Source organism: Quercus lobata, chromosome 3 (genome assembly GCF_001633185.2).
Source record: "Quercus lobata isolate SW786 chromosome 3, ValleyOak3.0 Primary Assembly, whole genome shotgun sequence".
NCBI classification, from domain to species: Eukaryota; Viridiplantae; Streptophyta; class Magnoliopsida; order Fagales; family Fagaceae; genus Quercus; species Quercus lobata.
The window spans coordinates 65,843,335-65,855,886 of NC_044906.1; the positions used below are offsets into that span (position 1 = coordinate 65,843,335).

General features: G+C 39.9%; 1 protein-coding gene across 1 annotated transcript; it reads left to right on the plus strand.

Annotated features, from left to right (window-relative positions):
• Window positions 1–5,078: 5,078 nt before the first annotated feature.
• Window positions 5,079–7,708, plus strand: LOC115981295 (MAP7 domain-containing protein 1-like). Its single transcript, XM_031103452.1, has 4 exons — window positions 5,079–5,179; window positions 5,684–5,793; window positions 5,932–6,509; window positions 6,851–7,708. The coding sequence occupies exons 1-4, from the start codon at window positions 5,079–5,081 to the stop codon at window positions 7,706–7,708; spliced, it is 1,647 nt and encodes a 548-aa protein (XP_030959312.1).
• The last annotated feature ends 4,844 nt before the right edge of the window (window positions 7,709–12,552 follow it).

Sequence of the window (12,552 nt, forward strand, 5' to 3'; positions counted from 1 at the left end):
AAAATAAGATATGTTTTCTTTCCATTTATTTTGTTCTATCATTCTTACCAAATACTTATATAATGAAAAGCATTAATATCTTCTTCTTCATCTTTTTCATATTTTATATCTTCATTTCTCTCTCTCTCTTTTTTCTAATCCTTCCTACCATGTTAGTCATGTGTCGGGAAAGGAAGAAGCATGCTATCTCATTCTTCATAACATCTAGTACAATTGTTTTTCAATAAGCCTAATCGCATAACAAATTTCAAATATATATATATATATATATATATATATCACAATTGTTAAGGTAATAGATTGTAGTTAGTGTATAATAAAAGGATGCTATCTCATTCTTTGTAACATCTAGTACAATTGTTTTTCAATAAGTCTAATCATATAACATTTTTTTTTTTAAATCACAATTGTTGAGGTAATAGATTGTAGTTAGTGTATAATAAAAGGATGTAAGTGGTTGTTTCACGGGAAAGAGATGTTGCATTAACCACAATACTACTTCAAAAAAAAAATGTTATATATATATATATATATATATAAAATTTATTGTGTCTATAGCATTGTTAGTTTTTTTTTTTTTTTTTTTTGGTGGAATATAAACTATCTAGCACAATTGTCAATGAATTGTTGGACTTAAAGACCAGATTCTCTAACACTTGCATCGGTGCTCCGTGCTTGTATAATATATATATATTTTTTTTAAAAGTATCACGTTTTAGCTAACCCAACTCAAAATTCACCCATATTAGTTTATGTAAAATTATGTAAAAATACATGATCGTTACATTAACAGTGTAAATTTACATTAACACTATTCATTTTGCTTTTATTTTTTTATTCTTTCTTTACATATCTCGAGGGTGAATGAATATGATAGATGGTGATTGTTGTGTGTGAATGAAGAGAAAAAAATTATAAAAAAAAAAGAAAAAGAAAATTGACATTTTAATGAAATGTAATATAAAATAGATAATCTAATGTGATGTGAGGTGTTTTAAAAATGTGAATATGTAAAATTATAAATATATATATATATATATATAAAATAAATTTTTATACTAAAATACACAACAATTTTTATAAGATTGAGTGGATGAGATTCTGGCCTTAAGAGATTATCACAAATCCACAATGAAGGACAAACGTGCAAGACTGTATGTTTTTTTTTTATATATATAAATTAAATCTCATTGCTTAGCTCTTCAAGCATTGAACCATTGGTTAATTGGTTTTCTCACCATTGTCCTTGGAAAAAATTTGCATTTCTTTGAAGAGTGAAGCATGATTAGCTTTGTACCAATGATTGATAGTGAAGATCAACAATTTATCGAAAATATGACATCATGACATCAGAAACTTCTACGATGAATATTCAATCGTATAAAAAATCTTAGTTTTCAATAAATTTCATTTGGCGTTGTTTTAAGAGTTGTTAAATATAATAGGCTATAGTAGTTTTAAGACTTGAAATATTTTTAAATTAGTTACATATATATATATATATATATATATTAAATTGATGGGATACTTGACAAAAGATTTCATCATGTGAAATTTTCTTATATTGGCACAAAATCAGATTGTTTGTTTTGCTTATATGTTTGTATATCATAACATATATATAGATTTCTTTCGATGGACAAAAATTAGCTCCAAAGTTTAGTAGAGAAACCTCCTCAAATCCACTACGTAAGGATTTTTAAGATTATTTATATGTATTATTTAAACAAATCATATAATTTATTAAAAATAATACAACTAAAACTATATGCGGATGATTTCTTCAATCGCTACATAGTAGCTTGGAGGAGAAGAATAAAATTATGGACACAAAAATTTTACAAGTTTACAACAAAACTTAAATGTGATAATAAGTTATTAATGATAAGTTAAAAAAGTGATGTTCGTGATGGATGTAAATGAAACTAGTAGAAACTTAGCAATGAGACTTTGTTATAAAATTGTTGTGCTCGTAGCACTGCTGGAAAGAAAATAACTCCAAACATATTTGAATCTAGACTTTTTTCTTCCTTCAAACTTTATTATATTATTATAAGGAAAAAAAAATGCAAATTGAAGTGATAAATTGAAAACTTATAGGAACACATAAACTTATACTACTTTTATTACAACTCATCACATGGTGACTAGTGATTTGTGAGTGATGAAGATGAATACACTACTTTTTCTTTACCACTCATTACTCATTATTTAGCGAGTTATGATAAAAATTATATAAGTTTATGTGTTATTAACATTGCCGGCATTGAATTTCCTTCTAGAAACTAGAAAAGCCTTCACTCCTTCCAAAAAGTATGTGCTACACTTAACAGTGATTAACTGATTATTTTGAAAAAGGCACGATGAGGATTTTTTTTCAAATCACGTAAGCTTAACCATAATAATAAACTTTTGATTAAAAAAAAGGCTTTTGATATTGTACTTTTCTTTTTTATTAAGAAAGTAGATACCATTCAACCTTCTTGGACACAATCAGCAAAAAATGCTATTACTTGCTTTTCATTCACCTGTCAAAAAAGTTTAAATGGTTCATTTCATGCTTTGCAGGAATCTGTAACCCAAAAAAAAAAAAAAAAAAAAAAAAGAAAAAAGTTGTAAGAATTACTATACATCATTGATTCATTGTAAAAATTATAAATATTCTAAGGAGTCAAGGAAAGGTAGCGGCTAAGAGAAAATGCTAGAACTAAATCTTTATTGGTGTCGGGAAAAAGTAGTTTTTTCAGTCACATCTCATATCTAACCCTCTTCTTTCAAAACCTTAACAATGAGGTTTTATTGAATTGCAAGTTTGGATGGAGGGGGATGGAAGGAAAGTACAAAGTGAAAAAAAAAAAAAAAAATGATAAGCCATATAAAAGGGTGGATTATCATGTTGCTTCTTTGAGAAGGAAAATCCTTGTGTGATCTCTTATCTCATATCTAACCCTCTTCTTTCAAAACTTTGACAATGAGGTTTTATTGAATTGCCAGTTTGGATGAGGGGGATGGAAGGAGAGTACAAAGTGGAAAAAAATAAATAAATAAATAAAACCTTATAAAAGGGTGGATTATCATGCTACCTTCTTTGAGAAGGAAAATCATCTTGTATAATCTCTTATCTCATATCTAACCCTCTTCTTTCAAAACCTTAACAATTATGTTTTATCGAATTACCAGTTTGGATGGAGGGGGATAGAAAGAGAGTACAAAGTAAAATAAAAATAAGCCTTATAAAATGGTGGATTATCATGTTACCTTCTCTGAGAAGGAAAATCCTTGTTACCTTCTCTGAGAAGGAAAATCCTTGTCTGTTCTCTTATCCATAGGTTTACTTTCTTCATTTTTTTTCATAAATAAATTTTTTTTCTCAAATATATATTTTCTCCTTTTTTTTAGAGAGTAGAAAAGTACTATATAAGAAATAGGTATTAAAAAAAAGATAAATATTTTCTATTCAGATGTAGCATTTTTAATCTTCCAAAAATTGAAATAACAAATGATGAAAATATCTTACATTAATGATTTTAAAAAACTTAATATTTCTAATTTATTAAATAAGAGAAAATTAATTCAATACAAAGATATTATAGAAATTTAAAAAAGGTCTCCACTTTTCTATCATATTCTAACCAAATACTTATATAATGAAAAATATTAATATTTTATTTCTTCTTCTTTTTTTCATATTTTTTGTATCTTCGTTTATGCTTTTTTACCAAAAAAAAAAAAAATATATATATATATATATTTATTATAGTGATACTTCCTACCATGTCAGTCATGTGCTGGGAAAGGAACCACTTTATCTCACTCTTCATAATATCTAGTGTAAGGACACGATTCGTGGCGGACCATAACAGTGTTGGGTTCGCACGTAAAAAGGCCCAGATAATATGATTTATAGAGCGTGGGTGTAAAGAGTTAGGTTAACTATGGTCTCCCTTATAAAGATTCGTTCCCATGCAATCCTTTTCTTTAGTGATCAAGGCAACTCTTTTTCTCTACTCTTACTTTCCTCTTTCTTTTTTTTCTGTTTTTCTCTCTCTTCTTCTTTCTCTTTCGATCCCCGTCCTCATGCTCTTCTTTTAGTTTATATACCCCCCGTTGTGTTCCATCCTCACCGCACACGTGTATGTTGGGTCCGGAGGATTTCTTTCTGTCCCATCTAGCACCCCCTGGAACTTCTTATGGGCAGCTGTAAGGCTGCTTCCTTACTGTTCAGGTATCACCTCCACATTAATGCGGCCAGAGAGTTGGTTAAGAGGTCATTAATGCGGAGGCAGCTGTAGTGATAGATATTTGTTTGCCTTATCTCTTTCGTCCTTGGTCGGTCATTCTGTCTTTTACGGTGACCTAATTCTGAGGTCTGGTTGCGATAGGACCACGTCCTAATCGTCCTCAGACGCACACTGCCGAGGAGTATGGTGTCCTCGGACGAGTACAGAACCCTACTCTTGTGATGTTGACTACCATCGCCTTCAGTAACTACATTATGACCTGACTTGGCCTCCTCGGACGGATATGCATCCTCAGATGGGCCGCGGGCCCAACATTCCTAAATCAATCCTGAACTTTATAGGCCTATTGATCGAACAGTCCCCACAATAGCCCCTCAAAATCCTACTTTTCGACTCCTCGGGAGAGAAGGTGGATTTTGACGTCATAAGCCTATACCTGTGCGCGTTTTGGGGCATGCCCCTGACGCTTCAGCATCCCGATTTTGGCAGTATTAAATTTTGACAGCTCCATTGTCTCCCATGTTCGACGGTGAGATCTAAATCAAACGGCAGAGGGCTTCCCTTGTTTTGTGAGCGGGAATTTTACCGTCCACAGCCCTCACCTGACTATAAAGGCGTTCCCTAATTAAATCGGTACTTTTCCTTCGATGATTACATGGTTCCAGAGCTCATACATTGAACCTGCCTTCTTCCAGTCTTCGTTATCCTCCTGACGGCTACAAATAATCGTACGCTGTCCGAGGCCCTTCCTTTGAACCTGTAAGTCCTCTTGAAGTCTTTACCTCTTTCGTTTCAAGCCCAAAAGTCTTTTCTACTAAGATTTTTTTTTTTAGAAAAATGGGGAAACAGAAGAATCTATTTCGATGTCTTGTTGAGTACGAGGAGGGTATTAGAAACTTTTGCTCTAAGTACAAGATCCCCCCAACAGTAGAGATGAGGTACGCAGCCCAAGGGGAGTGGGTTGACGCCAGGAAAACTGGTGAAGTGGTTATCCCCATGATCGCCTTTATTGAGGGCGGGATGACTATCCCCATGGGTAGCATCACTAGGGGTTACCTCAGCTTCTTTAGGCTATCCCCCACCCAACGTGCTCCCAATATGTTTAGAATCTTGGGAAGCATAGACGCTCTGAATAAGAGAATGGACCTAGGGTTAACCCATCATGACGTGAATTGGGTGTACAGCCTTCATCGCTTAGCTGACCAGGACTACTATCTCAAGTCGAGATATCTTGAAGTAAGGCTAATTCAGTGCCTCCCTACCTCAAACAAGAACCTAAAGGAGGATTTCCTTATTTTCTCTGGGGAATGGCACAATGGTTTACCCTGTCCGACAGTAGAGGGAACACCAGGTGGGCGCGAAGTTATAAGTCCATAATATTTAGTTTGTGAGCACATTTCACTTGCTTCTATTATTTTTATATCCTACAACTTTAACTTTAGAATCAACGGTTTTGCAGATAGGCGCTACACGAAGTCCAATCTCAGATTAGTCAATAAGGCGAGCCTAGACAGGTTACTGAAAGCTGAAATATACGTGAATGAGACTGATGGTCAGCTCCGGGCAGCACATTTAATTCTTGGCTATACCCCCCTTTCTTTCGCATTTCAGGCGCCGAAGTGCGTGATTAAAGCACGCGATCCTCGGCTTCACCGTATCAGTGTTGCCTACGAAGGGTTTATCGTTCCAGAGGGTATTCCGCTTCCCCAGTACACACCTCGCACAGAGCCTCTTTTCGTGGCCGGCATCTCGGCGGGAACTTCTTCACCCTTACCTTCCCTCAAGAAAAAGGGGACAAAAAGGGGAAGGAAAAAGGGAGAAGGCGAGGGGACCGTTGTAGCAGTATCTGAATCCTCGGACGATTTCGGAATTTTTAATCAGCCCACAAGCCCCGAGGAAGACCCTGACGAGATGGGGATACAAAGGAAACCCCAGAAAAGCTTGATGAAGCTAATGGAAGGTCAGTCAGGAGAGTCTGTACCTGCCAAAACGATTCAATCCCAGGCTTCATCCCTTCCAGCCAGGTCTCCTCCTCCCGCTCCTCGCCACCCTCCTCGTTCATCTCCACAACCAACGTTTCCCAGCGTTGCCGAGCAGAAAAAACGCAGGGAACAGAAGGGCAAGGAGGTGGCGAATACGAGCAAGTCTCATCCCACTCGTGAGGAGGATGACCATCGAGCTGCAAAGCAGCAGAAAACTAAGCACCCAGCCACGCGGGGCCAAGAGAAATCTGATTCCCCTCATCCTGAGCCACAAGCGTGGTTGCCAGTACCTATGCATGGTGGGGAGCCCCTGCGAGACGATGCATCTATAAGGGACTTTAACGGCGGCATTGGGTGTCACGTAGCCTCGACCATAGAGGAAGCCTTATTGCTCCCAAAAGATATGGCCGAGATAAAGAATATGAGGAAGAATGAACTCATCCTTGACAACAAACAATATTTGGGCATGGTGAGAAGCTGTCTTTTACCCTGTTTCATTCTATTACTGTTATTCACTAATACACACTTCTCATTGACTACAATATTAACTTCCCCCTTTTTTCTTTTTTCTATTATTATTTTTTATTTTCATTTTTATTTTTATAGATCATCCAAAATACTTTCAAGCTAGATGAGATGCTCAATGCATGCTCCAACCAGCTAGATGGCGAAAAGAAAAGGAGGGTAATGGCTGTACAGACCTTGTCCAAATCCGAGCAGGATTTGGCCGATGCAAAGAAAAAACTACAGGCCGAAGAGGAAGCTCGCAAGAGCGTGGAATCGATATCAGAAGGCTACCAGAAGCAGGCCGAGGAACAAGCAAGGCTTCTGCGCGAGACGAATGCCGAGCTGAAAAAGACTCAGGAGCAGGCTCTTGTTCTTAAGAAGCACCTAGAGGAAACTCAGAAGTTAAGGGAGCAAGCTGAAAAGCTCAAAGAGCAAGCCGAGAAAGCCAAAATCAACGCCGAGCAGGCAATGAATGAAGCCGAGCAGAGAGGCTACGAAGTTGGGATAGCTGAAACTGAGAAGGCTTTGAGAGCCGAGGTTCCGGAGGTATGCCGCATCTACTGCGCGAGAACTTGGAGCGAGGCTCTTAACCGTGCTGGGGTTGAAGCCTCATCTGAGCTACGTAGGCCAGAGAACATATATTACCCCGAGGCGATACGCCCCTCAGCTCCTCAACCCTATCAGGGTGATGCTCCTTCTCCAGTTATTAACCTTAACGAGGAGGTTTTGCCTTACAATTCTCCTCCTCGCGGCCAACTGGAATCGACGGAAGTGGGACTAGCCCCTCCAGGAGCTTCCTCAGACAAGATCACCACCGCTTTGGAGGCAGGGACGGCCTCCCAGGGTTTTCAACAAGAATTGGACTCCACGGTTCTACAAACTGGGGGAATTACCGAAGCCAAAGATGGCATTGCAGATTCGGAGGCAGACCTACCCGCCAGCCAAACCCCACAGATCCAGTTGAAATTAAAAAAGTAGAACCTGTTTTGTAACTTGAAATAGACACTTACTAAAGAACTTTTATGCTCATTTACTTATTGTTCTGGCGGCTCCATGTTATCTTTACACTCATTCACTTCGTCGTTGTAATTTTGTATGGGTTCCTTTCGACCACCTTCTTTATTGAACGCCAATCTTGCGTCCAAAGCTCTCTCTCCGACTCCACAATGAATGTTATGGGGCATTATTTCCGTCAAGTTTATGATTAAAAGATTTATCACAACTCTCTTACCGTTCAATAATTCAATATACAACATAGAAGGTTAATTTCTACCGAGTTTGCGGTCCGAGGACCTGGCATAACATAGTTTCCGTTTAACCATTCAATGTAAATTACAGGATGTTAATTTCCACTAAGTTTGCGATCCGAGGACCTGGCATAACTCAGTTTCCGTTTAACAATTCAATGTAAATTACAGGATGTTAATTTCCACTAAGTTTGCGATCCGAGGACCTGGCATAACTCAGTTTCTGTTTAACAATTCAATATAAGTAATGGGATGTTAATTTCCACTAAGTTTGCGATTCGAGGACCTGGCATAACTCAGTTTCTGTTTAACAATTCAATATAAGTGATGGGATGTTAATTTCCACTAAGCTTGCGATCCGAGGACCTGGCATAACTCAATCTCTGTTTAACAATTCAATGTAAATTACAGGATGTTAATTTCCACTAAGTTTGCGATCCGAGGACCTGGCATAACTCAGTTTCTGTTTAACAATTCAATATAAGTAATGGGATGTTAATTTCCACTAAGCTTGCGATCCGAGGACCTGGCATAACTCAGTTTCTGTTTAACAATTCAATATAAGTAATGGGATGTTAATTTCCACTAAATTTGCGATCCGAGGACCTGGCATAACTCAGTTTCTGTTTAACAATTCAATGTAAATTACAAGATGTTAATTTCCACTAAGTTTGCGATCCGAGGACCTGGCATAACTCAGTTTATGTTTAACAATTCAATATAAGTGATGGGATGTTAATTTCCACTAAGCTTGCGATCCGAGGACCTGGCATAACTCAGTCTCTATTTAACAATTCAATGTAAATTACAGGATGTTAATTTCCACTAAGTTTGCGATCCGAGGACCTGGCATAACTCAGTTTATGTTTAACAATTCAATATAAGTGATGGGATGTTAATTTCCACTAAGCTTGCGATCCGAGGACCTGGCATAACTCAGTCTCTATTTAACAATTCAATGTAAATTACAGGATGTTAATTTCCACTAAGTTTGCGATCCGAGGACCTGGCATAACTCAGTTTATGTTTAACAATTCAATATAAGTGATGGGATGTTAATTTCCACTAAGCTTGCGATCCGAGGACCTGGCATAACTCAGTCTCTATTTAACAATTCAATGTAAATTACAGGATGTTAATTTCCACTAAGTTTGCGATCCGAGGACCTGGCATAACTCAGTTTCTGTTTAACAATTCAATGTAAATCACAGGATGCAAGATTACGGGATGCATAGTTGACGTAAGTTAAAAGAGAATATTTGAATTAAAACTCCTTTACTAATAATAATACCTCTTGAGATTATTTACATTCCAATGATGGAGTACAGTTTTTTCATCTAGGTCCTCTAGATAGTAGGCCCCTATTTCTGCTACAGAGGTGATCCGATATGGCCCCTCCCAATTAGGTCCCAGTTTTCCCCAATTTGGATTCTTAGTGGCCCCCAGGACTTTCCTCAGCACCAGATCTCCTATGGCCAACGGCCTCATCCTCACATTGCTATCGTAGCCCTGCTTGAGTTTATGCTGGTAGTAAGCTAGTCGAACCATCGCGCTCTCCCTTCGTTCTTCAATCAGGTCTAAAATTTTTTCCAACATCGCATCATTATTACCCGAAGAGAAGGTACTGGTCCTTAACGTCGGGAATCTAGTTTCCAGAGGAATGACGGCCTCTGCCCCATAGGTCATGGAGAAGGGAGTTTCCCCCGTCGAACGTCGGGGTGTTGTCCGATACGTCCAAAGCACATGTGGCAATTCTTCCACCCATTTTCCTTTCGCGTCATCCAGTCTCTTCTTAAGCCCATTGACTATTACCTTGTTAACAGCTTCAGCCTGCCCGTTGCCTTGTGGATAAGCTGGAGTGGAATATCTGTTTCTTATTCCCAGTTCTAAACAATATTCCCTAAAGGCATTGCTATCGAATTGGAGTCCGTTATCCGAGACAAGAGTTCGGGGAATTCCAAATCGTGTAACAATGTTCCTACAGACAAACTTCTTCACATCTACGTCCCTGATGTTGGCCAAGGGCTCAGCTTCGACCCATTTGGTGAAGTAGTCTGTGCCTACCAGCAGGTACTTCTTGTTTCCTATGGCTTTAGGAAAAGGGCCGACAATGTCCAGCCCCCACTGCGCAAAAGGCCAAGGGCTTGAGAGAGGGTTAAGAACTCCTCCCGGTTGGTGGATATTCGGAGCATATCTCTGACACTGATCGCATTTTTTAACGTACTCCTGCGCTTCTCTCCGCATATTTGGCCACCAATAACCTTGCGTGAGGGCTCGGCATGATAAAGACCTTCCTCCTGTATGGCTCCCACAAATGCCCTCATGCAATTCTTCCAGGATTGACTCTGCCGACTCAGGAGGCACACAGAGCAGGTATGGCCCAGAGAAGGATCGTCTGTATAACTTCTTATCCTCGGATAACCAATACCGAGGAGCTCTCCTTCGTATTTTCTCAGCTTCCGCCTTATCTTCGGGCAATATATCACTTTCGAGAAATTTTAATATGGGATCCATCCAGCTTGGCGACAAACTAACTTGGTGGATTTGGCAAACCCCCTTTTCTGGTGAAGTAGGAGTACACAAGTCTTCGACGATAATCACCCGAGGGAAATTTCGTACTGAAGAGGTGGCAAGGGTCGCCAAGGAATCAGCGTGGGTATTTTCACCTCGTGGAATATGTAATACGTCGAAAGACTCGAACTCCGTTCGCATATGCCTAACCTGGTCCAGATACCCTTGCATCCTTGGGTCTCTGGCCTCCAACTCTCCGGTCACCTGGCCGACTACCAGCCTTGAGTCTGAGAATAGTTTCACTGCCTTTCCACCCATTTTATGGACCATGCTCATTCCCATTATCAAAGCTTCGTATTCTGATTCATTGTTAGTAGCCGAGAACCCTAGTCTTAGCGACTTCTCGATGATGACCTCTTCGGGGGATATCAACACCAATCCCAATCTAGCTCCCCGTTGGTTTGCGGCCCCATCCACATAAACTTTCCATACAGACCCTCCTTGTGCGGATATCATGCCAACCGATTTTTCATCCATGTGATCTTGATTCCTACTAATTTCCTCAGGGCACTCAGCGAATTCAGCCACCAGATCAGCGAGGACTTGACCTTTTACAGAGGTGCGGGGCATGTATTTGATGTCAAACGCACCTAGAATCGTGCCCCACTTGGCAATTCTACCGGTATAGTCAGCACTTCTGAGTATGGACTTAAGAGGCAGTTGGGTCAAAATAACCACAGTGTGAGCTTGAAAATAGTGCGGAAGTTTACGTGTTGCATGGACCACCGCTAGTATGGCCTTCTCTAATGACAGATATCTCACCTCGGCTTCATGGAGGGATTTACTTACATAATAAACTGGCCTTTGGACGTCATTGTCTTCTCGAATCAAGACGAAACTAACTGCGTGAGGAGCTATCGCCAAATAGGCATACAACACCTCATCTACTTCAGGGCTAGACATGATAGGCGGCCTGGACAAGTAATCTTTCAACTGTTGGAACGCTTCGGCACACTCCTCGGTCCATTCAAATCCTTGCCACTTATGTAATAGGCGGAAAAAAGGACGACACCTCTCAGCCAACCTGGAGATGAACCGGTTCAACGCAGCAGTCATCCCAGTCAGTTTCTGCACTTCCTTTGGATTCCGAGGAGCTTGCAAATCGTTAATGGCCCTAATCTGGTCTGGATTCACCTCAATTCCTCTATGGGTCACTATGTACCCCAAGAACTTCCCGGAGCCTACACCAAAGGAGCACTTCGAAGCATTCAAGCGCAACTTATGTTCTCTCAGTATCCCGAAGATACTAGTGAGGTCCTCCACATGTTCGGATACTACTTTACTCTTTACAACCATATCATCGATGTAAACTTCAATATTTCTGCCCAATTGTGGCTCAAACATTTTTATCATCATGCGTTGGTAGGTAGATCCAGCGTTTTTCAAACCGAAGGGCATCACCTTGTAATGGAAGTTCCCAATCGGGGTCACAAAAACAGTTTTTTCTTGATCGTCGGCGGCCAGTGATATTTGGTGATACCCTTGAAAGGCATCCAAGAAACTCATCCTAGGGTGACCCACGGTCGCATCCACCAACTGGTCAATCTTCGGCATAGGAAATGGATCCTTGGGGCACGCCTTATTAAGATCCGTGAAGTCCACACACACCCGCCATTTTCCAGTCTTCTTCTTTAGCACTACCGTATTGGCCAACCATTGAGGGTAAAAAACTTCCTTGATAGCCCCAGCCTGTTTGAGCTTGGCAACTTCGCTTCTAACTGCCTCGGCATGCTCCTTCGATGGTCGCCGAGGAGGTTGCCTCCTGGGGACAACGGCAGGGTTCACGTTGAGTCGATGACAAATGAAATTCGGGTCCACCCCGGGGGCTTCGTACGGGTCCCATGCAAAAACGTCCACATTGGCTCGGAGGAACTCCAGCAAATTCGCTTTTTCTTGGGAAGGCAACTTGGCCCCAACCCGGAAGAATTTTTCTGGATCATCAGTAACAACTGCCTTTTCCAGATCTTCACACTCCACGCCATTGGTTGGCACGTCTAAGCCTGA